Below are 27,452 nucleotides of genomic sequence, written 5' to 3'. Positions count from 1 at the left end.
GAGAGGTTAAGTTCTTTAATTAACACTAGAATCTAAAAACTTTGTCAGTAAGCTTGAAGATTTTATCATCATCATCATCATCATTACTTTTAGGTAGGCTGGCAGCTAATCACCCATTTAGTTAGAGAAAAAATTATGAGTTTCCATCTTTATTTCATAGAATTATGTTTAGAACATGTATCATACTCCATACTCAAATTGGAATTACGAATGCTCAAAAATTCTATAAAGGACTAAGCCTCTAACGACAACCATTTCATAAACATTTAACTTCATTTTAAATCATTCATCCATGTAAAACTTCTACAAAACTTAAAAATATCCAACTCATTTTCAAAAGGAATTCATAAGTACTCTCAATTCTATAAAATTTGTCTGGTAAATGCCGTTCTAGGTCGCCCCTTGTCACTTCCGAAGTGCCCTCATTTAGCGTTTGTCGTTCTTGTGACATAGAATAGTAATGGAAAGGGAAAGAATGATTACCGCCCAACAAGTGGCAATCCTCATTATTATTATGAGATCAAGTAGTAATTACTGCAATTTTGATGAATTGACATAATGCAATGTAAAAGTAACACCAATAGATATTCTCAAATAACATGGATATTCCATATATTCTCCACAAGTCAGTGCATCACTTCATATGCATCGTACCATAATCCAAATGGTAAGCAGTAAATATCAATGTCAACCACTCATGTCAAAAAAATCTTTGGTCACATTTTCTAGGTTACAAGATCAGACATTCATATCGGCTATGTATATTAAATTTATTCTCAAGTATGTTGTCATAAAGAAATTAAGTTATGATATGCAAACTATTCTAAGTTAGAAAAACTAAATTAACTCATGAGATTTGCAAGGTGTTCTATAAGCTTCCAGGGTAGTTGGGCTTTTGTTATTGTGCCCCTAGGTGTTCTAGACCAATTATATACATAGTTGTATGTATAGATTATGTACCTTTTGAGTACTCGTGTGTTAAATTATTATAGATAGTTTGAAGAAAAGAAATCAAAGAAGAAACGACCACTTGGAGGTTGGGATTGCCATTTAAAGGTAGCCATAATTTTTTTTTTTCATTAGTGAGCATATGATAAAAGCTAACCCAATGACATGAAATACTTCATTTTCCAAAAGAAAATGAAGATTAAATAGATGAAAGCCATTCGCTCGAATATGATACGTTAATTGAAAATACTTTTGTTGATTGGTTAAGTGCATCAACAATTTCACAATAAATTTAATATAAAAACAAATAAACTCTTGTCAAAGAAGATAATTCGGATAATGCCGTGGTGTCCGATCTCCAATGAAATTAAGGTGATGGGTTCATAGCTATTAGATATGGTGGTCTACACTTAAGCACCATTTCCAAAGTTCTAATTTTATTAATAAATTTAATATTATTCTTTGCTGATATATTTAATTTTTTGTACAATGATATCTCTTGTGAGGGGCCGTGTTTAATTGCTACTAGCAAAGAAGAAACAGCCACTCGGAGGACGTGGATGTGATTCCGTGGTAGCCAGCAAGGTTTCTTTATGAGTGATCCTCAAAAGTTACCACTCTGAAGTTGTTTGTCGATTTGTGCAATAATTGAGTCTACTAGAGCGGTAGCGATCTGTAATATTCTGTACCTTTGTCGGCCATTTGGCTTGTTGACCTGTCAAATTTGTCGACGATTTATTAATAAATACAATATCCAACGAACAAACTCATGTCACTCAGCCAATCCGAATAACCCGTGATATGCAATCTTCGAGAAAAATAGTCAATGCGTTCACACCTATTAGATATCTTTCTCCATCTCAAGCACCATCATTTTCTAAATTTCTAATATTTTTTTTTTAACGAGAATATTATTTTTTGTTGACTTGCCCTCAAAAAGTCATGCACCTCCGTCCTCTAGTATAAGAATAAGTGAACAAGAAGATCGAATAGGAGCCGAACTGCCTGAAAATACTTTACCAAATCTCCAGCTAACGCTTGTTGTTGGTTGTTGAACTCCATCACCTAATGGCTTCTTCATTGAAATCCAAAAGGAAATATCATGTGTTTTTGAGTTTCAGAGGCGAGGACGTCTGGAATAACTTCCTTGGTCATCTCTACAGAGCTCTTGATCAGAAAGGAATCTACACTTATGTTGATAACGAGGAACTTAGGAAAGGAGAGCAAATAGATCTGGCGCTTATGAAGGCGATCGAGGAATCACAGATCGCGATAATCGTTTTCTCCAAGGATTATGCTTCCTCATGGTGGTGTTTGGAAGAGTTGGTGAAAATCATTGATTGTAAGAAAGAAAGAGATCTCATGGTCTTTCCTTTGTTTTACAAAGTGGAACCCAGAGAATTGAGAACACCGAGAGGGAGCTATAGAGATGCTATGGTTAAGCATGAGTCCAAGTACGGGAAGGATTCAAAAGAAGTGAAGAGATGGGAGAAAGCTCTTTCTGATGCTAGTTACTTGTCCGGATGGCCTTTGAAAGATGGGTAAGTAGAGTGGAGTCCATATTTTGCATAAGAAGCTATATTGCATGTAAGTATAGATATTGTTTGTTAAAAAAAAAAAAAAAATCTACACATATGAGTGTAAGTGTGTGTGTGTATATATATGGATGCTTCATCTAATCATTCCTGAAAATTCTTAAGTGGCTTAAGTTAAAGTTACGAATTTCATGTAAGAGTTAGTAAATCTAAGACTTAGTTAAGAAAGAAAAATAAAATTTGGTGAAAGATAAGAAAAGTTGATAATTAAAAGAAAATTGAACTTGGCAAGTATCTCAAACAAGAATTGATAACCCTAAGTTTTTTTTTTTTGACAAGTTAACCCTAAGTTAATCGGTATCTTAATTGTAGAGAAGTTGGTAAAAGTAATTTGAATGAGAGTTTGTAGCTCAATAACGAAGATAGTAAATTAAAAAAAAAAAAAAAAAAAAAAAAGGCGCTCAATTGAGAGCTAATAACCAAAAACTAGTAGATAATTAGTTAATATAATGATTATTGATAAGTCACTCTAATTTATGTTGGTAATTTCATATAAAAGTTAGTAAGTTGGAAGCCGTAAGTTATGCAAATGAATTTTGGCAAGCTAGTATAAAAATTAGTTATTTACTAATTATAAAAAAGATTGGTGATTTTATAAAATCATTGGTAAGGTACTAATAAGTTATGGGAAAGGAAAAGCCACTAATCTTTTTGTCACGGACAGCTTTGCGATATTGATGAACACTTACTGAAATTCGCTGTCACAAATATATATATATATATATATATATATATATATATATATATATATGCATGAAACAGTAGAATTCTGCCTTTGGCTTTTTGATAAGCGTTGTTTCATCCGGGTAAAATTCATTGCTCTTTCTTTTGGATCCTTGTCGCCCTCCTTGAAGTATAAAAAAGTACTAAACGTTTTGTATATGGGCCATTTGAGTTATTCACGTTTCGTTTTGAGTTCTACAAATTTTCAATTTTGATCAACTAAGTCATAAACTTGTTACCAGCAGCATTTTGAGTTTGAAACGTCACATGTAGCTAACCATAGAATAGACAAATGGTTTTTTCCCGTAAGAAATTTGACAATAGGACTTCATCGCCTGAAAATTTTACTGATTCTTTGAGCAATATAAAATGCTAAAACTTGATCAATCAATGGACAAAATATTACGTATATGTTATTGCACTTACCCCATTTATTTGGAAGGAATGAGAAAATTCGCAAAGCTTGATACAGGATAATTAATCTGTACAAGCAATGTAAGGCAAATGACAACATGCTTTAGGGTATTTTAATAGTTTTCGAATCAAAATCTTAACCATTGTTCAAAGTCCTGAATAACTTTCCTTGATTGAGCGCATAAATAAATCACGTATAACAGTTCAACAAGAAAAATAAGTAAATCGTTGTGCATATCAAAAGAACATGAATCACCCAGATGACCAAAGTTGAACCCTGAACTTATTTTGCTTGGTGCCGGAGCTCTTTTTTGAGTTTTAATTCGACTTAGTGGGAACACATTTTGTTTTGGCTGTGGTTATGTGAAAATGTGATGCACTCTGCTTTTGTCATTGTTGGCTAGTAATTGCTTGTTATTTGCTTATTCAAATTGCTAAAACAATGCCACAATTCTTTCTTTCTTTTTTTTTTTTTTTTTTTTTTGCAGAGATGAGGCAGAGCTTATACAAAAAATTGTGACGGAAATCTCCACTCACTTAAACCGAACACTTTTGCATGTTGCTATGCATCCGGTTGGGATAGATTCCCCCATGGTTACATTGAAATCAATGTTAAACCTTGAGTCCGATGACAATGTTCTCATGGTGGGATTGTGGGGACAGGGAGGCATAGGAAAGACGACTTTAGCCAAAGCTGTTTATAATGATATTTACAATCAATTTGAGAATTCATGTTTTTTGGCGAATGTTCAAGAAGTTTCAAAAGATTGCAAGGATTTAGTTACTTTGCAAGAAAAATTACTATTTGAGATATTAGCATTGAAAGAAAGATTAGTAGTGTCTAATGTTGATAGAGGTATTAATCTGATACAAGAAAGACTTTGTCACAAAAAAGTTCTCCTCATCCTTGATGATGTGAATGATTTGTACCAATTACATGCTTTAGTTGGAGAAGGTAAGTGGCTTCACAATGGGAGTAGGATCATTGTTACTACAAGAGATAACCATTTGCTAACTTATCTTGGAATAGATCAAGATCATGTGTACAAAGTTAGAGAGCTAGATGACGATGATGCTCATGAGTTGTTTAGTAAGCATGCTTTTCTGACACACCAAAACTTTACGATCAAGATAGATCTAGTGGATAGAGTTCTAAATCATGCTAAAGGCCTTCCTTTAGCACTTGAGGTGCTAGGTTCCTTCTTACGTGGTAGAAGAGAATATGAATGGGAAAGTGCACTAGATGATATTTCCACGGCTCCTAAGAAAGGCATCAATGATGTGCTCAAAATAAGTTACGATGGACTAGAGCCAAAAGTGAAAGAGATCTTTCTCCACATTGCTTGCCTCTTTAAGGGGTGGAATAGTGAGTACGTAAAGAAAGTTCTTGACAGTTGCGATCTTAAGGCAGTAATAGGATTACAAATTCTAATGGAGAGGTCTCTAATAAAAATTGAGTCAGGGAACATACAAATGCATGACTTGATTCAATTGATGGGTATGGATATTGTGAACCAAGAAAGTGATGATCCTGGGAGACGCAGCAGATTATGGCAGTATGATGATGTTGTCGATGTTTTGTCAAGCAACATGGTAAGACTAGCAAACACCATCAAAATTCTGCTCCTTATCTTTTGGGCTCTAAGTACTGAACATGAATAACCTAAATAGTCTTGTATATGCAGGAAAATTGTGCTGTAAAAGCCATATTATTGAAGCCACCTGAGCCAACAGAGATGTGTATCAGTCCTAATGCTTTTACAAAAATGAGAAGGCTGAGATTGCTCATCTTGTGCAATATTCATGATTTTTTCCAAGGTCCTATATGTCTTCCTAATGGGCTTACATGGTTTGATTGGACTGGATGTGCTCGTCAAATTCCAGAATTTTCCTCCGGTCCAAAGAAATTAGTAGGACTTAATATGAGTAAAGGCAATATCACAGGAGTCATAAAACAATTTAAGGTGAGAATTTACCTACATAGACTTTTTTATTATCTGCTTCATTTGTATATGTATATGCTATTGTCTATACTACTACACTAAAGGAAGGGGTGTTCCTATGTTTTAGAAACCACTTCTCTAATTTCTTTCAAAATGACGCTAAATTCTTGCTTTACAAATATTTTTACGTGCAGCAAAATTGGCATTTGAAAAATTAAGCAAACAACTTTATTGGTAATACTCAATGGAAACATGTTAATGAAATACACATTACAAAGAAGCTCTATACAAATATGTGGAAAGAGAAAGATATTTCAAGATTTGAAATTTATTTATGAAGGTCATTGCATCATTAGAAAATTCAAATTTTAATTCTAAAAAATGTGAGAGATAAAAAATAATATAATCAATTTCACGCACCTGTTCGTGTTATAATATCTATAAAATAAGTAAGTGAGGATAATTGATAGAAGGAATATAAAAGAAAAAAAAAAGATAGAAATCTTTTAAAGTAGGAGATCATCTTTACCTTATCTAATATCTCTAACAATCAACATAGATATATTTCAAAATGAGATCAAAGTTAAGATATTCAAAATGCAATTTGCTGTCGGTTGTTTACATATAATTTTTTTTATTCGACAGAAAACTTGTATAGTGATCAAACAAAAAGGAAACAATAAAATGACTAACCTACCCGTTGACATACATGTAGAAGTAAAAATACTCGAGGACTAACGGGCTGAGTGGTAGGCCACGTGGTCATCAAGTGACAGAGCATTATCCAATGCATATACCTAAACGGTGGGGATTTGTCCGGCATCAATAAATTTAGCTCAGTCGAATGTTCGAATGCATCATTTTGTAAAACCAGGCATTGTTAATTGCTTAAATAATTTCTTAAGGAGTAGCACTTCCAAGTGGATGATAGAGTATTTATAAGGAACTTTGCTAGTAATGTGTGTAATGTCTGCACAACTAAATCGATATAAGTGGTCCAGTAGGGCCATAGCACTAGTTTCTTAATAGAAAATCAGAGCCAGATTTTGAATTAAGTATGTGAAATTTTTATTTTTTGAATGTTTATCAAAGATGGCTTCATTGTCTTTGCCTGACTTCAATTTTCTTTTCAAAGTTTATTAATTTTTACACAATTACATTGTGATAGTGTTTACGTACCCCATTCATCTATGATATACAATTAAAGCTAGAACTAGTAGTCTTCATTCTCATGCTTGCCACGTGGCACTTCACTTTGCTTTTGCTTTTGTGATTGTCACATCACATGACATTTGGAATAGTTTTGTCATGTGGTCTGCATCTACACTCGCCACATGGCACTTCATCATGCTTTTATGATTGTCACAAGGCATGATGCATGTCATATTTTGTCATGTGGCCCACATTTGCATGCTCGTGACATGACACTTCACTTGAATTTTGTGATTGTTACATGCATGACACACTGCAGAGGTTTGTCCCAAACTAATTTTCCTTTGGTAATGGATGGTAGCTATGGGTGAGGAGTACCAATTTAGGATTCTTTTGTTAGAAGAAAATTAGTTTGAGGTAACTGTGTCATAATGGTACCAGTTTAGGATTTTTATGAAATGAAAATTAATTGAGAGTAAATCTATGTATAGATTTGGGATTTTCAATGATATTAATTTTAATTTTTTAATAATTGTCTACACAATTTTAAGTGTGAAATTTTTTATGCTGTGTACCTATATATTATCTAATTCTTTCACGTGGTGTATATACAATATAATAATAAATAAATAAATAAGCTATAAGAGTGAGTAGAAGTTAAACCAACAAAGTTCAATATGCGCACAATTATTTCTATACACGCAAATACAATTGTTATAGATTATGTAAACGAGCGATAAATTTAATTATGAGTATTGTCGCGTAAAATATATGTACTCTTTTTAGGGTTGATAAAGACACTTGAGGTGCCCCCTCCTAGTATGTTCTCTAAGGGAAAAAATCATACTAAACGTAGTTTTAATCTCAAAGCCGCCTTTAGTTGTATAGACATTTTCGCCGCATATGACAAGATTGGGAAAAATAAAGATAGAATAGGATTTAGAATATTCCATATATTCCCTGACAAGTTTTTGGATATATAAAATATGGATATAAATATATCATCCAAATGAATGCTTGGTGTGCAAGGACATAATTGAATTAACCATAGAATATTACAATTTTTTTTTTTTTAAGATTTGGGACAAAAAAAGGATAACAGTTTCTCATGTAACAGTTTCTAAACAGGTCACTTTGGTAAATAAGGATATCTTATTTTCTATATCTATACTGGCGTAACTCTTTACTGCATTTCATAGTCTGGGCATAAGAAAGAATTGTTCCGAAATAAAATATGAAAGAACTCGACAAGTGATGAACCTACATAGGTCAAATGGCACGGACTTAACCAGCTCAAGGGCTACCAGGGTCTTTAAACGGCTTTTAAATAATCAAGTCTTTACGTTGTGACTCTAGATATTAAAAAAAAAAAGAGGGGGACTAGACATGTGTGATATAATTAGAGGAACTGTGACAAGTAATTTAAAAAGAAAAGGGGAAGACCCAATGGAGAATGTGCGCGAGAGAGAGAGAGAGTCGAGAGTTCTATATTATTGGAGAATGTAAAAAAAATTTACGTTGTGTACCTATATATTATTCAACTCTTGTCTAAAATATAAAATGATAAGTTATCTATGATTTGCTAAAGTGATGATGGAAACCAAATTGCTGGGTATAGCTTAGTCATGCGTGTGCCATGCAACACCACTTCATGCAAGCTTTGCTGAAATATATACATGCTTTTATATATATATCAGAGATTTGTAATTACTGATAAAGTTTGAAAGTGTTGAGTCAATTCTCAATACAACATATAATTTACAAGAAAAAAATGAAAAGTGAATTTATAGATTAATAAATTTTATTTGGACTGTGCAAAAACAGAAATTACTCAGTAACCTAAATAGTAGGTTTCAAGTTGTCTGATCTACTGACGCTCCTTGCTTCCTTCCACATGAAGAGTTTTGTGGCCCTAGGATATGTAATTATGAGATATCCACCCGGCCAATATATATTATATAACAGTCAAGGATATGTAATCACGACACATCCTTTCCCTTTGAAACCATGCGTCCCCATGTGTTGTATAGCCAATTTTATAGCCCCTACAAATAAATTATGATATTATTAATCATCAATATTATAAAACTAGGGACAGTGTGAATGACATTTGATATTGAATTACCATCATTTCGTAAGTTTGACTCTCCGGTCCATGCACAACAACTAGCATAGGCCTATTTGTGGAGTCCGCAGAAAATCACCTCTATATTAAATCAACAAATCGCTCAATATGTACAATCAACAACCTAAAATATAATAATTTTTTGAAAGATCAATAACAGATATGCTTCAGTGGCAACCTATTCTCAAATGGGAATCCCACGGTTTATATGTAAGGAAGTGACGTCATCATACGAGCACCCTTTTTGTGTTCCTTTCAGAATGTTTGTCCAAAGTTGTTTCCGTTGTTTTTGCAGGACTTCCAAAATTTGAAGTACATTAATTTCAGTTACTGCAAGTCGTTGGTTCGCATGCCCGACCTCTTGTGTACTCCAAATCTCGAGGAATTGGATCTCCATAATTGCAAAGACTTGGTGGAAGCTCACAAGTCCATCGCATGTCTCAACAAGTTACAAGTGTTGAATTTAGAGGAGTGCTCAAAACTTAGTGTTTTTTCAGATGAGCTCCGGTCAAAAAATCTTTGAGTTCTCAATCTTAAAAATTGCACAAGTTTGAAAGGTTCCCTGATATTCCACATAAACTCGAAGCCCTAAAAGAGCTTTTTTTAGAAAGAACCCCTATTAAAGGACTTCCCACATCAATAGAAAATCTTGTCTCTTTGGAGTGTATGTATTTAAGTCATTGCAAGAACTTGATGAGCCTTCCGTCTAGCATTTACACATTACAAAACCTTGAAGACTTGGCTCTTGATTTTTGCACAAATTTAATCGGGTTTCCAAAGTACAAGGATTCAACTAATCCTTGCATGACAACCCAACTTTCAAACTTACATCGGTTAAACCTTTGGGGATGTAATTTGTCCGAAGTAGACTTTCTTGAGAATCTTTCATGTTCTCCATTCTTGACAACATTAGATCTGTCGAGGAACAATCTTATTGGCCTTCCTACATCCATCAATAAACGCCATCGTTTGTTCAATTTGCCTTTTGAAAATTGCCATCAATTACAGGAGATTCCTGAGCTTCCACCATTTTTGGGTAGTGTTTTCGGGCGGAAAATTGCGAATCTTTGCAAAATTATGGAGATTTAACTTCAATTCATGATTTTGTTCGCAGAGGGTTGACCAAGGTTGATATTTCTTCACATGACGAGGTTAGATTCTCTCTCTCACACATACATGTGCACACGCACACATGCATATCGATGTGGACTATACGCTGGATTCAGTGCATGGTTGGATATTGCAATAATAGAAAATGCAAGATCGGAGGTTCAAGAAAATCAAACAAATATAAAGTGGTTCCGCATGTGTATGCATGTAATGGAGTTGGCTAAACTTTTATGGGAATGATTTCGATCACACGAGGCTTGTATACTAATGCAAGTAAGGATCAATGGATCTCTACTCGTTTATAGAGTTCTGATTCCAAGTGGAACTCCGTAGGATTACTTACTAAATTCAAATTGAATTTTTCTATTTGGGTACTAATAACAAACTTGGGTACTTTCTAATGATTTATCTTTATTTCAGTCTTTGGAAGACATATTTCCGTATGGAATACTCTATTATTCTTCCTCAAGAAGAGATGCCAGAGTGGGTTCACCCTATTGAAAAGGAATCCATATCTTTCATGGCTTCAAAAGACTTGTATGACAAGTTTTTTGGATTTGTTTTATGTGTCGCTCTCGACAAGCATTATTCCGAGAGGGGGAACTACATATCAATTTGTTACCCATGTTAATGGCCAAAAACAGAAAAGTTCTTCTTCGGTTCTTTATCCATTGGAGTTGGATCATATCCAGTTTTTTATTTCACACCGTTACAGTTGTGGGGAGTAGTCGATTTCGATCAAATTGACGGAAGTCATGTAAAATGTGACCTCACAGTATCCGGTAAATACATGAAAAAGTGGGGATTTCGAATATTATGCGAGCAATTAGAGGATACTCTAAAAGTTATGCTTCAAGATAATCCGCTAATTGATCCAGCTTTACTCTACAAGATTGATCATGAATCAATATATTCAGAAGTCAAGAGTTTATTTATGTACGAAGATGGTTCCATCAAAACAAATAGACAGAAACACTTGCAAGATTATCGAAGGAGAGATAAAATATTTTCTCGTTTTTACGGAGGAGAAACCGTGGTCCATTCTACTCACTGTACTCAGAGCAAGCGAATCAAGACTGTTGACTGCCAGTTTGACCGATGGAGCAGAGAATGATCGAGAAACTTGCTTAGGAAGCAATTCGTTGGTAAGCAAGCTCCCTCATTTTATTTTATTATTTTTTTGGCTCTTCTCGTTCTCTTCTCTTCTCTTTGTCTCTTTTCTTTGTTTTGCTAAATCCTCATTTTCTCCACCGACGCCACTTTCAGCATCGCGACTGATCATCATCTTCCATCCGACGCCGCCGAGCTCTGGCGAATTCAAGATCGCCACCTGTCAACGGAAGCGACGAACAGAAGAAGTACGTCTTCCTGAAACAGAGTCCCTAGCGAATCGACGGCGACGGCGGCGGAGACCGGCGAGCGGAGGCGACGGACTACCACCGCCGACCGAAGCCATGGCAACTGATGAAGCAGCTTGGGGTGAACGATTCTCTCTTGAGGTTTTGGGCTTCATGCAGATTGCTATAGATCAGCTCGATTTTGAATTCGATTTGTGCGGTGCTGCAATTGTGCGGGAACTCGAAGAATGCGTCCGTGGATTTGTTCGAGAGACGTTGAATAAGGTGTTTCTTCATAAGTTTGGTCTATGGATGGTTGGTAGTGAATTCACTGGCAATCGACGTTACACACTGCAAAATCAGCAACAATCCCCAGTAGGAGGTATAGCTTTTCTTTCTTTCTTTTGATAAGTGGCAATTTATTCAAAGAAGTATGTGAAGTCTAGGTTCAATGGAAAAACAAGCAAGGGAGAGTGAAACAATGGGAAGTAGCTTGTCCGTGGTTCAGTTTAGTCCATTTTTCAGGCGAAAACTGAGCCAATCCGGTGCTATAGGTTGGGACTCCCTTATGCAAAACCAGGCATTGCTGCGGACAACCAGCCACAGCGTGGTTGGGGTTGGGGTTGGGGGCTGCTTTTGAGGTGTCTAGGAAATGTGGATGTGTAGCATGAACAATTCCTACAGATGTGCAGCAGGCGAAAGGTTTTCTAGGAATATTGAATCGTGAGAAACTTCGATTGCTGGGATAGGGCTCTGTCTCTATGTTTTATGCGGCGCTTGAAGAGGCAAAACCCTTATGGAATGAAGAAGATGCAGTGAGATGGCAAGCCACTAGGAAAGGTTGCTAGACGATCGAGTCCTTTTACCACTTGTTGACTTTGGCATTTGCGGAGAATTAAAATCCAAATTTACTTGGAGCATGAGAGTAATATGGACATCAGTTGCGCCCATGGATAACTGGTTAGGTGGTTATTTTTTTTCTCCTTGTGGACTATGGGTATGAAAAAGAAACAAAATCATAAGTAGCACAGAGTTTACATAAGTTATTCAGTAGAATAGAGACAAAAGCACTGGAAGCTGATTATCAATTCTGATTTCTAAGGCCTTTGCAACCGTTTAACATTCTCCCTTTATGGTTATGTGCCATAGCTCTTATGGAGGAAATTGACCTAGAAGCTAAAGCTCCCGGAAGCTTCTTGAATGTTAGTGAAACCTGATTAATGAATGATGAGCTTTTGAGGTGCCAATGATAGGACACACTGGAATGAACAACATGTAGTTTCTCAAATTAGTTGCTGTTTATGCTTTAGAGCCATATCAGTTCAACAGTTAGGTGGGATTCGCATCTGAATTACAGGATGAGAATGTGGTAATAACCATTGCTTGGACCTGCAAGATCTTGATCATATAGCTATGAGGCATGCATTCATTCTACCCGTAGCTATGAGACATGCTGAATATTTCTACTGGTAGCAACTTAATGCTGATTTCCTCTTGAATTGCCTGTATGCATGCGTGCATGCATGAGAGAATTTCTGACTCTTATCCTCATGTTTTCTTCTTCTAAGCAGTAACCGGACCTATTTGCTTTTCTTATGAAAGGCAAAGCTTGCTTTGGACAGCCTTGAAGTTCTAGTTGGCTAAGAAACTGATTTTCAGTAACTAGGTGATTTCAAATATGTTACCTTGTTTTCTAATTAAGATGATTAGTATTTTAGTCTAAATTAGTGAATGGTTTTACAGTCTACTTTACTTATTTATAGTATATTTTGATTGATCAGCTGTGTGATTTTTGAGGATGGGAGCGTTATTGCGACAGGAAGAAACCAGATTTATAAGCCATGAAATGTATGTGTTTGTCATTGCTTCTCCACCTCCTTCCATAAATTTTGGTCAACAGTACATTGTTAGTGTTCTAAATTGATACCCTTCATCTATACGCTCAGTAGATCATTGTTAATCATTTTATGTTTCTCCCTTAATTATTTATTTAATAGATCATACAGTAGAATATCTTAACAAATCTGTTAATAGTGGAATTTTCCATGCATACTTAGGCTGTAAAGGGTTTTTTTTTTTTTTTTTTTTTTCGCATTATTCTTTCATAAGATATGACTAAAGCCAACAATAGCAATGTTCTTGATTTATTATGCACAATGTGTTGCATTTTTCATTTACCATCGTGCTCTGTCTTGAGCCATATTATGGTATTTATCTGCTTTTGTGAAGTTCTTGACACTGTTTTCTTAGGATGTATTTAGCTAACTTTGGTATTTCTTTTCTTGGTATAAAAATGCATTGTGAGCATCATATTGCCTTTTAAGATGTAAGAACCAATTCTTTAAGCACATTTCTTCATACAATGGTCATAGTATGTTCAATCAGTCCTTTAGTATAGAGATCTATGTGAATGTTACTTATGACGGTCGGCATTCCATTTTGTGGTAAGAAAATGTAGATAAATATCTAGCATGCCATAAAGTGGCTTTAAAGATTCTCTTCATTTGACTATAACCTAAGTCAAACTTGCAGTTCAAGGTAGTTCCCATTCTTGAGGTGAACTCATTGCAAAATAAAGCTTGATCTATAATGTTCCAACCCTTTGGATTCTACATGTGTAGCACAAATCTGGATATGACACCACTGGTACTGATTAGCACAATAAGACACTCTCCTATTTGTGTGTGATGTCAGAAATAATTAATTATTTTGTCACAAGATGTTAAAGCATTTCATAATCATAGCATGTTCAAACAGCCCTTTAGTATAGAGATCTATGTGAATGTTACTTATGATGGTCGGCATTCCATTTTGTGGTAAGAAAATGTAGATAAATATCTAGCATTCCATAAAGTGGCTTTAAAGATTCTGTGCACTCTAGCTGACAATATGTGTGCCATTTACTGCTTTCTAATCACAGAATTTCCTCAAGGTGCCTGAGAGAAAAGCTCGATTCTTGTCCAGATCAATTTTTGTCTGTGGATGCTTGGTAGTGCATCCATTGGTAATCGACATTTCACGTAGCAAAATCAGCAACAATCCCTAGAAGGTATAGGTTTTCTTTCTCTCTTTTCATAGGTGGTAATTTATTGAAATAAGTGGGTGAAGTCTAGGTTTAAAGGAAAAACAAGCAAGGCAGAGTGCAACAAAGGGAAGTTGGGTGTACATGGGGTGGTTTAGTCCCCTTTTCAGGCAAAAAACGGAGTCAATCTGTGTGCTGTAGGTTGAGAGGGAGGGAGGGATGGATTTGGGTGCTTTTGAGTTGTCTAGTAAATGTGGATGTGTAGTATGTGCCTATTATAAAGATGTGCAGTGGGTGATAGGTTTGCCAGGACAATTAAATTGCCAGAAGCTCCAATCACTAGGGATAGGACTCGTGTTAAGTTTCATAAGGCTTTTGAAGAGACAAAACCAGAGAGGAATGAAGAAGATGCAATGAGATGGCAAGCCACCAGGAAAGGTGTTTGCTTGACCGTGGAATCCTTTTACCACCTTTTGACTTTAGCACCTAGGGAGAATTTAAAACCAAATTTCCTTGGAGCGCGACAATAATGTGAACATCGGTTGTACCCATGGATAATTGGTTGGGTGGTTATTTTCTTTGGCACTGTGGTGTGGATATGGAAAAAGAAAAAAATCTCGAGAAACACAAGAGTTTACATAAGTTATTCAATGGAATAGAGACAAAATCCCAAGATGCTGATTGTCAATTCTGATTTGTGAGGGCTTCACAACAGTTTTAGGGATCTCTCTTTATCCCCATATGCCATAGCATTTGTAAAGGAAAATGACCCAGAAGCTAAAACTCCAGGAAGCTTCTTGAATGTTTGAGTGAAACCTCATTAACAAAGAAAAGCCTCGAGGTACCCATGATAAGACACACCGAACCGAGCAACATGTAGTTTCTCAATTAGTTCTCATTTTTGCTGTGCTGTTGTTTGAGCCGTATCAGTTTAACTGTTAGGTGGGATTTGCATCTGTATTACAGGATGAGTATGTGGTGAGACATGCATTTGTTCCATTGGTAGCTGCATAATGATACTGGAACTTTTTTACTGCTAGCAACGTGATGCCAATTTCCTCTTGAATTTGCCTTTTATGCATGCTTGCATGCATGAGAGAATTTTGACTCTCATTCTCATATTTTTTTCTCCTAACAAGTAACAAGATCTATTTCTTTTCTTATATAAGGCAAAGCTTGCGTTGGACAGCCTTGAGGTTCCAGTTGGGTAAGATACTGGTTTTCAGTAACCAGGTGCATTGCATATATGTTACTTTATTTTCTAATTAAGATGATTAGTACTTCAGTCTTAATTAGTGAATGATTTCAGATTGGACTCTTTGATTGAGCAGCTGTGTGATTGTTGAGGATGGGAATGTTATTGCGGCAGGAAGAAACCAGACTAACGAGACATGGAATGTATGTTTATCATTACTTCTCCACCCTTTTATATAGATTTTGGCCAACAGCACTTTGTTATTGTTCCAAATTGATACCCTCAAATTATCCACTTGTAGTTTATTGTCGATCATTTTATGTTTCTCCCTTAATATGTATTTATTAGATAATAAAATAATATATCTGAGCAAATCTGTTAATAAGTTGAATATTCCATGCATTGTTAGGTTGTAAGGGCTTTTGTTCCCATTACCCTTCATAAAGTATGGCTACATCTAACAATAACAATAATCTTGCTTTATTATGCACAATGTTTTATTTTTTTCATTTGCCGTTGTGCTATGTCTGTAACCATATTGCGGTCTTTATATGCTGGTGTGAAGTTCCTAACATTGTTAGGCCGTATGTAGCTAGACTTTTGTTATAGTTATATGGTGTAAAAATGCATTGCAACCATTTTATTGCCTTTTAAGATGTCAGAATCTGTGCCTTGGGCAGGGTTCTTCGTACAATGGCCATTTACACAACTAGTTTAAGCCTAGTTCTGGTTGAGATCATCTCTTATCTAATCGAGTATTTCTGTAATCATTTATAGTCATGAGGTGACATCACTGTAGATGAATATATGGATAGTAATGGATAGTTGATGCCAAAAACTAAAGGCCCCGTTAGTATCTTGTGGAGCTTAATAAAAAAACAAAGGCACCTTGCTACAGGGTTATAGTTAAAAATACTGTCAGAAAAGGTGGAGGTGGCTGATTCAATGAGAAGCCTCTTATGCCTTGATCAATCTTATATGTACTCTTAATCAGTTAACTTAATGGAGAAAACACATTTCTCAAGAATTGCATTTCCAAGATTTATGTTGAAACTACACTATGAGCAACTGTCTCTTTGACAAAGCTCCTAAGTTTTTATATGCTTGCTTTGTTTTTCTCCTTGTGCTTTCATAGGCAACCAGACATGCAGAGATGGAAGCTCTTGATGTTCTTCTTGTACAGTGGCAGAGGACTAGATTTACGGCTGCAGAAGTTGCAGAGAAGTTTTCAGCTTGCTCCCTTTATGTGACACTTGAACCGTGCATAATGTGTGCAGCAGCATTATCGATCATTGGTATATCTCTTGATCATACTAAAATAAAACTGAACTCTGCCAAAAAAAAAAAAATTATTTATAAATGATTGGATGACTCTTGCCCTTTTTAGGTATAAAGGAAGTATATTATGTTTGTGCAAATGATAAAGTTGGAGGCTGTGGCTCAACATTGTCTTTGCATTCAAGTAGCTCTGAGGCATGTGTTAGGTCAGTTCCTGAACTTGCTTTTGCTGCTGGTGTTGTATCTACATAGCTTTACTTTGAAATTGTGACATATGACAATTGACAAATAAAGCTTACTGGAGGTTTCTGATTCCTTATGTTGATAATTGATGGATGTGGGTTCATAGCGATTGTGTATGTTGTCACGTGTTGAATATTGTAACATATAACCATTAAAATAAATGGAGGTTTATGGAACTAATTTTCCATATTTTCAGTGCTTTCCTTCGTCTAAATGGAAGAAAGTGGTGTTTCTAGAAGCATCAAGAAGTCAAGTTTATAATTATTCTTTCTTTTACCACTTTGTTTCCTTTTTCTTAAATTCTTTGTGACTTGTTAAACATTTCCGTATTCTTTATTTGCCTAAAAAGTTTACAGTTCTGAGAAGTGCTACAAGTTAAGCTAACATTGCTTTGTTTTATCCTATCCCTTCCCCCCTGTTTCTTCATTTTTTTTTCCACTACTGTGAGATTATTTGATGTCTTTAATGTTATCATATTCAGTGAGAAACGCTAGTTTATCTATGAGGAAGTTATGCTTTCTGATATGCCCTGGGCACTGTACCTGATAAAGAAATCTCTTTTCTTGTTTATTAGTTGCAATTGTCTCTTCTTGCATAAATGAGAGCATCTTCTTGCTAAATCGTGGCATATTGCTTGTGTTTTTAATATGATTTTTCATCTGTCTGATGCTGCCATGATCTAACATTTTATGTTTCCTAAGCTTGTTCAAACTCCTCAATTTTTTGCTCAAATGCTGTTGACATAAAAGTTTAAAAAGGATCTGTTTCATTGCGATTTGAGCAGTACATGAAGCAGCTAATCTAGATTATGGACATTGTCTTTCTGTTTACATATTAGTTTTAAAGAACGAGCTTATAGTGAGAAGAAGCAAGAGAGATGTATGAAAAATGCATCTAAACAAAAAAATTTAGGTAAAGAAACAAACCATGAAAACTTTGACTTTTAGAGCTTAAGATTTATATTTATGCTTCGCTTATTAATCTGCTTACGAGTCAAAAGTATTGTGGGAAACATGAACTAGCTCATTGCCTTTCTGAGTACAACATCAAGCAAGAGGACATGTCTTGCTGATAAAGGACCACCTTGCTCATTTCCTTGCTCTGGAGCTTAGAAACTAGCCCTTGGTATTGCATAGATTTATGATAGCGAGAATGAGACTTTTGTCCTAACGGTGAGCATGGTTCCTATGCAACGTTTGGAAGACGTAGCTGATTGAAACCCATCCTAGACAATACTAGTATACAAGTCATCCACAAATCTTCTCTCAATCAGATCGCTGGTGCCAAGATCTCTCTAGAATTTCCTAGAATAAGCGAAGTTGCCTGTCTGAATTAAGAGCCTCTAAGAATCATCCTGGTTACAGAATGTTGTTTTTTCTCGAATGACATTAGGTTTTATGCCAAAGAGAAAATAGAATGACCAAAGGCATTGTTAAAGTAAAAAAATTTAAGCCATTGTTACCCCAAACACATTCCTCTTAAATTTGATGCAAGAATATTGCCAAGGTGAATGTCACTTAATAGAGACTAGTTACTGTCAATTGAATCAAATGGTGCACTTTAGAGATAATTTGCTTCCGTGAAAACCTATTTCCTGGAGTACAGACATTTCTGCAAATTGATGTCTTTGGACCAAAATGTAAGCTTTCTCAACTAAACATATTCTTTTATTGGGGAACTTGTTTTTGCATAGATAGTACCTTCTTTTGCAAAGTGCTTTGTCAATTGGTCTGATAAATATTGCTCGCATGATATTTGGACATTGTTTGCAAATATAATCTGTCTCTGGTTTTAAGCTTATGAGCTGGGTAAAAATGTAGGATCATTGGAAATATTGGCTGGTTTCCACAGAAATTCCATCTCTGTTTCCCCTATCAAGTGTGTGCCTGATTGATGACTGTTTCCAACTGTTTTCTTATTTCTCTTTCAGTAATGAGGATTCTGGATTAAAGGGTTTCAGATGTTGTGGAAGTATATTGGCATCACAAGCAATTCCTCTTCTGTGAGATTCTTATGAAAGAGGAGACCCTAATGGTATGAACAGCAATCAACCACTTCAAGCAGTTGAACTGTCTGTTAGAAAGAATGTTATAATACTGCAGTTAGCACCTTTTTTACATTAGATAACATGAGGGAAATGATAGTTCTTATTTCAATCGACCCACAGTTAAATACACTTTTTAAGAGGCTTTTATGAGCATAATAGACTAATTCTACTTTTTGAACCAAAGTTTACCAATTAATGAAGTTGAGCATTGTGCCTTCTAGCAACATCTCCCTGAAAGAACCTTCTAGAAAAAGCTCTCCTTTAAAATGTAATATTATGGTTTTCCTAGAACTCATGCCCTTCCATATCGATTAAGAAGAATTTAGGAAGCCTCTTTCTCTTTCTACTTTCCAGTCAATTCTCTCAACAAGCTATAGGAAGTGCTATTGCTGGCGCTTCCAGTGATTGCATATCTTGCTGAACAAATCTCTCTCGCTCTCCCTCACACACACACACACACACACACACACACACACACACACACACACACACACACACACACACTTGTCCATATGTAAAACATTTGCTGGAGTTCAAATAGTTGTTGTATCTCTGATCTGGAGAATTATCTGTGCATCCCAGGTAAATAAAGCTGGCCCAGTGGAATGTTCTGTAATGATTGCAAGCATAGAACTATGGGTTATTGGTAGGATAAGAACCCATTTAGAAGTTTAGAATCCATTCAGAAGTTTTCTCCATCAAGGATAAGGTGCTTATTTTTAGATGCTGAGGACACTTATCCGGACTGACAAAAAGTGTAGTTGCTTGAGTGGAGCGGTGATCAGCCATATAATGGTTGCTTTGAATGGGCGTAGAGTTTGCCCAGTAAACAAAAACTAGAGTTTCAGATGCCCAGTCTTTATTTATTGGCCAATTTTCGGATGCCCTGTCTGTCATTTGTAGCTTTCCTCTAGACTGGGTATTTTTAGCCAGATTGCCATTCAACAAATGGGATGTCATGTTCTTAATAGCAAGGTGCAGAATTTGCTTAGTAAGCCAAAAGTAGAGATTTTGATGCCCGCTCCTCTCCTCTAGACTGATTGCCATTTGAGAAATGGGATGTCATGTCCTTGGTTAAGGAAATAGATGTAGTGCAATATCTTAATAATTGATAATCCATTGGTTAGACTAGTTAGAGAGACATATCTTTTTGCTTGATCCCTATCATGAATTACTAAACATATATGGTTTTGGGTCGAGCAATTCTCCAAGTTGAGCTCTTCAGTAGCAAATATATCAAGAGACTGATTAGACCATAGTTTTTAAGCCTCTGAGACAAATTGGCACTCTTTGGAAACTCATTACGTTCAAACATGGCCGTAAAATAATTTGTCTTCGCAATGATAAAATCAACTTTGTTCATGTTGCTTCTCCATTTTTGTAGAACCCGGGTACATGCATATCATTTCTCTTTGCCTTTTTGTCCCCTTCCTTTTCCATTCATTTATTGTTGATGACATTGTGGAAACTATGAATTGTTCGACTGTTATATATACACTGAATGCTGATATTTGGTTTTCAGCTCCAAAGCCTCACAGGTCACGGGTTACTCAAGCTTCTCATTGGATCTGCACGTTGATTCTTCCTGTTGAATCCTCTCATAGCTTTACACAACTAGGTAAGACCTTTGAACATATGATTCCTTGCTTTTCTGAACATCAAGCGTACTTTTGATGCACCTCTACTACATATTGAATGATTATCAGTTACTTTTGCATATAACTCATGGTGCGACCCTTGAATATGAATATTATAGCCTGTTAACAACGGAATGGCACAGACTAGGGCGTTGTGGCAGTATGATATGATGCTCATGCTGAGAATGAATATACCTATGGCTATAGATTTCCTTGTATGATGGTAAGTCAATCACAATGAGGACACCAGAAAAGGTCTTCAAGATGACGTTAGACAACATCCTTTCTATTCATTCCTGATTCTTACTTTGTTCTGATTATATTGTTCATTGTTCTTATTCCCGTTAGTTAATCTCTTCAATTGACCATTAGTCAAACTGGCTGTTCAAGGTAGTTTTTATTCTTCAGGTGAACTCATCTCAAAATAACTTTTGGACTATAGTTTTGTGACTCATTGTATTTTACATGTAAAGTGCAAATTCGGATGTGAAATCATTGGTGCTGATTCTAGCATATAATAAGATTCTCTCCTGTTTGAGTATGATGTTAGAAACAGTTGATGTAGTTGAACATCTAGCATCCCATAAAGTGTTTTCAAATGATTCACTGCACTGTTAGCTGACATTTACTGCTTTTCCAATTTCAGAACTTCATCAAGAGACCTGGGAAAGGAAGCGTGATGCACGTCCAAATCAGTTTTTGTCCAGATGTTCATGTGTTTACTAAGGGTTGCAGCTATGATCCCAAGTCCATTTCATGCTTTAAGTTGATTATCAGATTGTTAAAATAGTTTACGACAAAATTTATGCTTAACTACATCTAGGTCTTAATGGGTGGGGAACACGCCCATTTCCATTGCAGCATAATTATCCATGTCAGGGATTGAATCTGTAGTGATTTTTTGCTGATGAGTGAGGAGTCCATTATATTCTAATATGTGCACGGGCACAAGTAAGATTGTAGATTACATGGGCCCGCACAAATTTAATATGTCGCTTGCGAGGCCCAGGAATAATTATTTAAATAAAATAAGGTCAGAGGCTAATAAGAAGTAGGGGCATGAATAAAAATGCAAGCGCAATGAAAGTGTCAGGTTGGTGAAGATCGATTAATTATCACATGTATCATCGGATCTGTTCGCCTTCCTGTTGCGGTGTATATGCCTAGGACCTTCAAAAAGTATTATGCTGTGTATTATAAGGTCAAGGATGTATAAAATGAATTTATATTATATGAGCTCTTTGTGCTTTTTTTCAGACAATTTTATGTCGGTTTCTATAAATGAATTACCAAGAGGTGCAGTTGAGATCTTTGTTCTTGGTTTGAGCTGGCGAACTTAGGGGCAAATTATATGGTTCTTGCTCGATTCGGCTGCTGAAGCTTGATTTGTTCAAAGTTGCGGTGTCCTCCTCCCTCCCTCCCTCCCTTCTCTCTCTCTTCCTTCTCCTTCCCTCCTCTCTGTGCTGTGTTGCGGAGTGAAATCAATTTGGGGCAAGTTTTATGATTGTCCCGCTTGATTTGATCTCTCACTATAAAGCTCGATTTGATTGTTGAAACTCGATTAATTCAAAGTCATCATATTACAGATTTGTCTTCAAGCTCTCAATTCACTAACTATTTGTAAATATTCACTTCATCGATCTTTAAGAAGAAAATTACTAGAATTGGAGCCCAGATTGGGTTGAGAATGAATTGGAGTTTGGGCAAGTCAAGTATAGGTCGTTAAAATTATATTGCATAAAAATGAGTCAATATGAGTTAAATAAGTTGTTTTGGGTTAGATCATTTTCAAGTGATCCAAACCTAACTTAACTTACTTGTTTGAGAGGCTTAGGAATAACATTATGTACCCATCACTTTTATGATGCTAATTTTATCATATACATGTAGCTTAATTCTTTCTGAGTTTTCAAACATTGAGGTAATTCTAGTCATGCAATTGATAGGTTTGAGCTTCATAATTTTGGATTATGTCACGTGTGATCCCTAATGATGATAACAGAAGTAAATGATTTTTCGCATGGTTTTCTTAGCAACGAATTGCGTTCACTAGTTTTAAGCTCGTGGTTATACCAATTGTGTTTGGTTGAGATGGGTCAAGTGATGGCTCCAAAAGTACATAAAAATCTAAATATTTTGTTCAGTCAAGGGGCAATTGGCAATTGCTTATTCCTCGAGGCTCTATTTGTTTTATCGAAAATGTGACATTTTTTGAAGAAAAATTTCAGGTTGTCATTTTCCAAAAAAATGAAAATATTTTTCTATATTTGACCATATTCTTAAAATGAATTGAGAAATGTTTTTCATCATTTGGTAAAGAAAATGTGATAATTTTCTTAAATAAATACACACTATTCAGACATTAGGGTTCCAGATCCTACCTTGGTGGACACTGACCCAGGTGCTAGGGATTCAAGCATGAGCATCGAGGTCTCGGCCCGGCTTCTATAGACACAGGCTAGGGTGCCGGGCAAGGATATTAGGGTCATAGGCCCGGCCTCTATGGAACTCGGCCAAGGTGTTGAGGTCTTAGGCACTAGCATTGGTGCCCAAGCCTAAGCTCTGTGTGGACCTAAGCTCGGACCTAGACACTAAGGGTGTGCATGACAACCATTCTATTTGTGTTTCAGAATAATTTTTCTATTCCAAAATCGTTTCTAGAATAGAAATTCGTTTGGTTATGCAATTTCATTTTTCTATTTCTAGAACAAATTTTTAATCGAGGAATAGATTTGGAATAGAAATGAGAAGCAATTTTTTTTTTACTTTTCTATTTTTAGAATAGAAATGACAAATAAAAACTCTTTTCATTGCTTGTCCTCTCTACTAGTTGACCACCCACCCAACGTCCATCGCCGTTAGTCATTGTTCACCACTATCTGCTACCGCCGCCTGCTATCACCCGTCACCGCCGGTTGCCATCCGCCGCCCCTGAGAGGGAAAAATTTTGTGTCATTATCAAACAAAATTCTATTTCGGGAACATAAATTTTGTGTTGTTATCAAACACGAATTTTTGCTCAGAAACTCATTTATGAATAGAAATTAAAAAAAAATTATTTCTCTTCCAGAAATCAATTTCTGACTAGAATGATTATCATTCGTGCTTTAAGGTTCTTGGCCCGGCTTCTTTGGACCTTGGCTTCACCTTAGTGGCCTCAATTTTGGCCTCCAGACCCAAGTTCGTGGCCAAGGGCTTGGGAACAAGCATTGAAGTTCTCATGCCCAAGTACAGAGTTTTTGGTACAAGAGCTGATATCTAGTTATATATTTCAGAAAATGATATCCAATTTTTTGAAAGAGGAAATTAGTCTCTTGAATCTAAGTATAGGTTTTCCATTGATTAGAAAAGCATTTTTCATTGACTCATTTTCCTATCCGATCCAAAAAGCCAAAAAATGAGGAAAATGTTTTCCTAAAAGATGTTTTCCATGAGATAAACGGAGCATAAGTGTGCTTTCCTTACTTTTTAAATCTTGAACGAGAGACTTTTTTTCTTCCAGTAATAGAAAGTCAAAATTTGAATATTTATTAAGCTAGTAACCGTGACAATCCAATCTAGTAAAGCATCATAAAACACCACAACATTTGCCTAAAAGACTCATATTCTAAAACGAACAGGTTGATGGTAATTTTGGACCATAATATGTTAGAATTTCTTATAAGTGTGGGCTAACAGCAGTCTTATAATATGTGAAAGATAGTTTGTCATACAGTGCATAAGATATATGAGGATGCTATGTTGCCCAAGTGATGTTATGGGATTATATTATATTGACCTTGATACATCTCGATTACAGTAATAATGTAATTGGGCAGTCGGGATAGATTAGTATTTTAACAATGACTCGCGATAGATGGTTTATTAGAAAATGCTACATAAATAGGCTATGGTCTTACCCCTCCTAATATGATGTTCTTACCATTTATCCATATAGACCTGTCTAAGGGAGGAGAATGAGAGGAAGATCTAGTCTCAAATTCGTACAACGTCATTTGTATTGATTGATTAAAGGACGATGATTGGTTAAATCAGTTACGTTTTTTCGATTCAAGGCTAGGTATATTAAATTTTATACATAATTTTTTTGAATTTCCTACATGCGGCATCAAAAGCAACTGCACATGAGTTCGTAATCCAGTCGATGCATAATCTTGACCTTTTTGCTTGTTATTTTGCACAATCATTGCATCGCTTTTGTTACCCATGCTGATTCTTGCACACCCTAAATTTCGTGTCCTAATATAATATGTGCATAAAGAACTTCGAACTTGAAGATTCGAAATGAATAATAGAACCAGAAAGGAAAAAGTGCCAAAAAAGACCTAAACCTTTTGTTTTTGTGCTGATTTAGTCATAAACCTTTTTTTTGGTACCGATTTAGTTCTAAACTTTTTTACGTTGTGTCAATTCAGTCCTTTCCAGCCAATTTTGGCCGGATTTTGCTGACTAGACGTTGGCCGGTTGACGTGGCCTGATCGGCGCTGACGTGGACAACTTTTAATAATATTTTAATATTTTTGAATTTTTTTAATTTTTAATTTTTTTGATTTTTAAATTTTTTTTCTCCTCTTCTTCCTTCCGGATCGTCGGACCTTGGCGACTGGCCAAAGGCGACGGCTGGCAAGGTCGACCTTGACCTCGCTGGCCACCTCTCCAGTGGCCACAAGGGCGGCCTCGCGCTGGGCGGCGAGGCTCGCCCTCGCCGGATCTGGCGAGGATCGAGTCTCTCTCCCTCCCTCCTTCTCCGCGTCGCTCTGTAATCTCATCTCCATACGCGCCCTCTCCTCCGAGGGTTTCATCTTGTTTTCATCTTCGTTTTCTCTTCTTTTTGTCCTTCGCGATTTTCTTCGTTCTTCGTTTCTTCTTCTTCTTCGACCTCGAGCCCTAAATTCGACGCGGTAGCTTGAGCTGAAGGAAGATGCAGTAGCAGTAACAGCAGAGGTTGAGGCAACATGCGATGATGCAGCAGTCCCTGTACCCTCACCCCAGCCTCCTTGCCGCCCCCCAGGCCGCCTCCTTGCACCTGTTGGAGAAATCTCTCTAGAGTGTTTTGAAGCTGACAAAACATTTCTATCAGTCTAGTCTGGAAACTGTACAGACCCTTGTACTTAGAGTCCTAAGACTTTCAGATCACCGACTCAGCACATAAGACTCAAGACTCAAGACTATTCTCATTGTGACGGTTTCTAATCTAGCGACGAAGGCGATCGATTGATGGGCTATCGACATATTCCTTTAATAGCTCGAATGACCTTCTTAATTGATTCTGTCCAATGGGAAAATTGGAAGAATTCCTTTGGTAAGTGCCAACGGGTATGATGGCATAAAGGAGTATAAAAAGAAGACGTTCCAGTTATTTTAGTAAGTGCTCGATAGAGAAATTCCAGAGTCTGAAGCTCCTTGATTATTAGTCGATTCATATTGAGCGAAACTTTACACACAAAGAGAGTCTATACTTAGTGATACATTGAGAGAGTGTGGTAGATCTTCTACACCAAGAAATCAAGAAAGAACAATGCTGTAATATCTCTTTGTTCATAGTGGAATCCAGCCAGGGGCCGAGGCGAAAGAGTGGACGTGAGGCTTGAAATAAGCCCCGAACCACTATAAACCTCGTGTTCAATTTTCTCTTCCCTACTCTCAGTCTTACTTTGATCGTTGTTTGTTTATTGACGAAGAAAAATTGTCTCATTTCTATCAACTGTCTAGTATTGTGCGATTATCATTAGAAATTACTCGTTATACCTATTCACCCCCCCTCTAAGTACTTATACTAGTCATATCAGCACCGAGTTGGCGGGGCTTGCCCTTGTCGGCCATGGGCAAGGATCGTCCCTCACCGCCCAGGCTTTGAGGTGGCCTCGTGTCAGGCGGGTGAGCCTCGCTGCCCATCGCGAGGCTCGACTCTCGCTAGATCCAGCGAGGGCGAGCATCGCCGCCCAGCGAGAGGTTGCCCTTGTGGCCACTGGCGAGGTGGCCGGCGAGGTCGAGGTCGACCTTGCGGCCATTGGCAAGGTCGCGAGGTCAACCTTGTCAACCAGGTCCGGCGAGGTCCGGCGATCGGCTGGAGGAAGAAGAGAAAAAGAAAAAAATAAAAAGAAAAAAATTTAAAAATATTATTAAAAGTTGTCCACGTTAGCGCCGATCAGACCACGTCAGCCGGCCGACGTCTAGTCAGCAAAATCCGGCCAAAATTGTCTGGAAATGACTGAATTGGCACAACGTAAAAAGGTTTAGGACTAAATCGACACCAAAAAAAGGTTTAGGACTAAATCGGCACAAAGACAAAAGGTTTAGGACTTTTTTGGCACTTTTCCCGAACCAGAAATCATGTAGTGCAATCCACAACTTCACTTGGTAATGCTCAAAATTAGTTAGAGGGTTCTGTTTGACGTTGAATATCAGTTCTAGCATGTTGATTTCATGTTGTAATATTACCTGTGTTGTGAGAATTTGGATCTAGAATTTCATATATTATTGTATCCAATACTAAATGGTGAAATTAAGAACACACCGGTCTCGACAGAATTATTAATATCCACTCAATAATCCATCGACCGAGAACGGTTTAAAGATTCAGTCTAACTATGAACCTGTCACATATATTCTTAACGTCTCAAGAATAGGTTTAGTTGCAACTGATCTTATGGAATCATTCGTGAATATAAAATAATTGGACA

At 36.5% G+C, this 27,452-nt stretch overlaps 2 protein-coding genes across 2 annotated transcripts; both read left to right on the top strand.

Annotated features, from left to right (window-relative positions):
* Window positions 1-1,958: 1,958 nt before the first annotated feature.
* LOC104446453 (TMV resistance protein N-like) lies at window positions 1,959-9,567 on the top strand. Its single transcript, XM_018873249.2, has 4 exons — window positions 1,959-2,489; window positions 4,169-5,273; window positions 5,366-5,644; window positions 9,196-9,567. Exons 1-4 carry the CDS (start codon window positions 2,017-2,019, stop codon window positions 9,421-9,423), a joined length of 2,085 nt encoding a protein of 694 aa, XP_018728794.2. The 5' UTR covers window positions 1,959-2,016; the 3' UTR covers window positions 9,424-9,567.
* A 1,897-nt stretch (window positions 9,568-11,464) lies between these two features.
* LOC104446631 lies at window positions 11,465-21,724 on the top strand. The gene is made up of 10 exons (XM_039313663.1): window positions 11,465-11,729; window positions 12,497-12,549; window positions 13,167-13,253; window positions 15,539-15,576; window positions 15,701-15,767; window positions 16,700-16,859; window positions 16,952-17,048; window positions 19,016-19,119; window positions 20,655-20,750; window positions 21,416-21,724. Exons 1-8 carry the CDS (start codon window positions 11,465-11,467, stop codon window positions 19,089-19,091), a joined length of 843 nt encoding a protein of 280 aa, XP_039169597.1. The 3' UTR covers window positions 19,092-19,119; window positions 20,655-20,750; window positions 21,416-21,724.
* The last annotated feature ends 5,728 nt before the right edge of the window (window positions 21,725-27,452 follow it).

Source organism: Eucalyptus grandis, chromosome 5 (genome assembly GCF_016545825.1).
Source record: "Eucalyptus grandis isolate ANBG69807.140 chromosome 5, ASM1654582v1, whole genome shotgun sequence".
NCBI lineage: Eukaryota > Viridiplantae > Streptophyta > Magnoliopsida > Myrtales > Myrtaceae > Eucalyptus > Eucalyptus grandis.
This window is presented reverse-complemented; position numbering and strand designations above follow the sequence as displayed.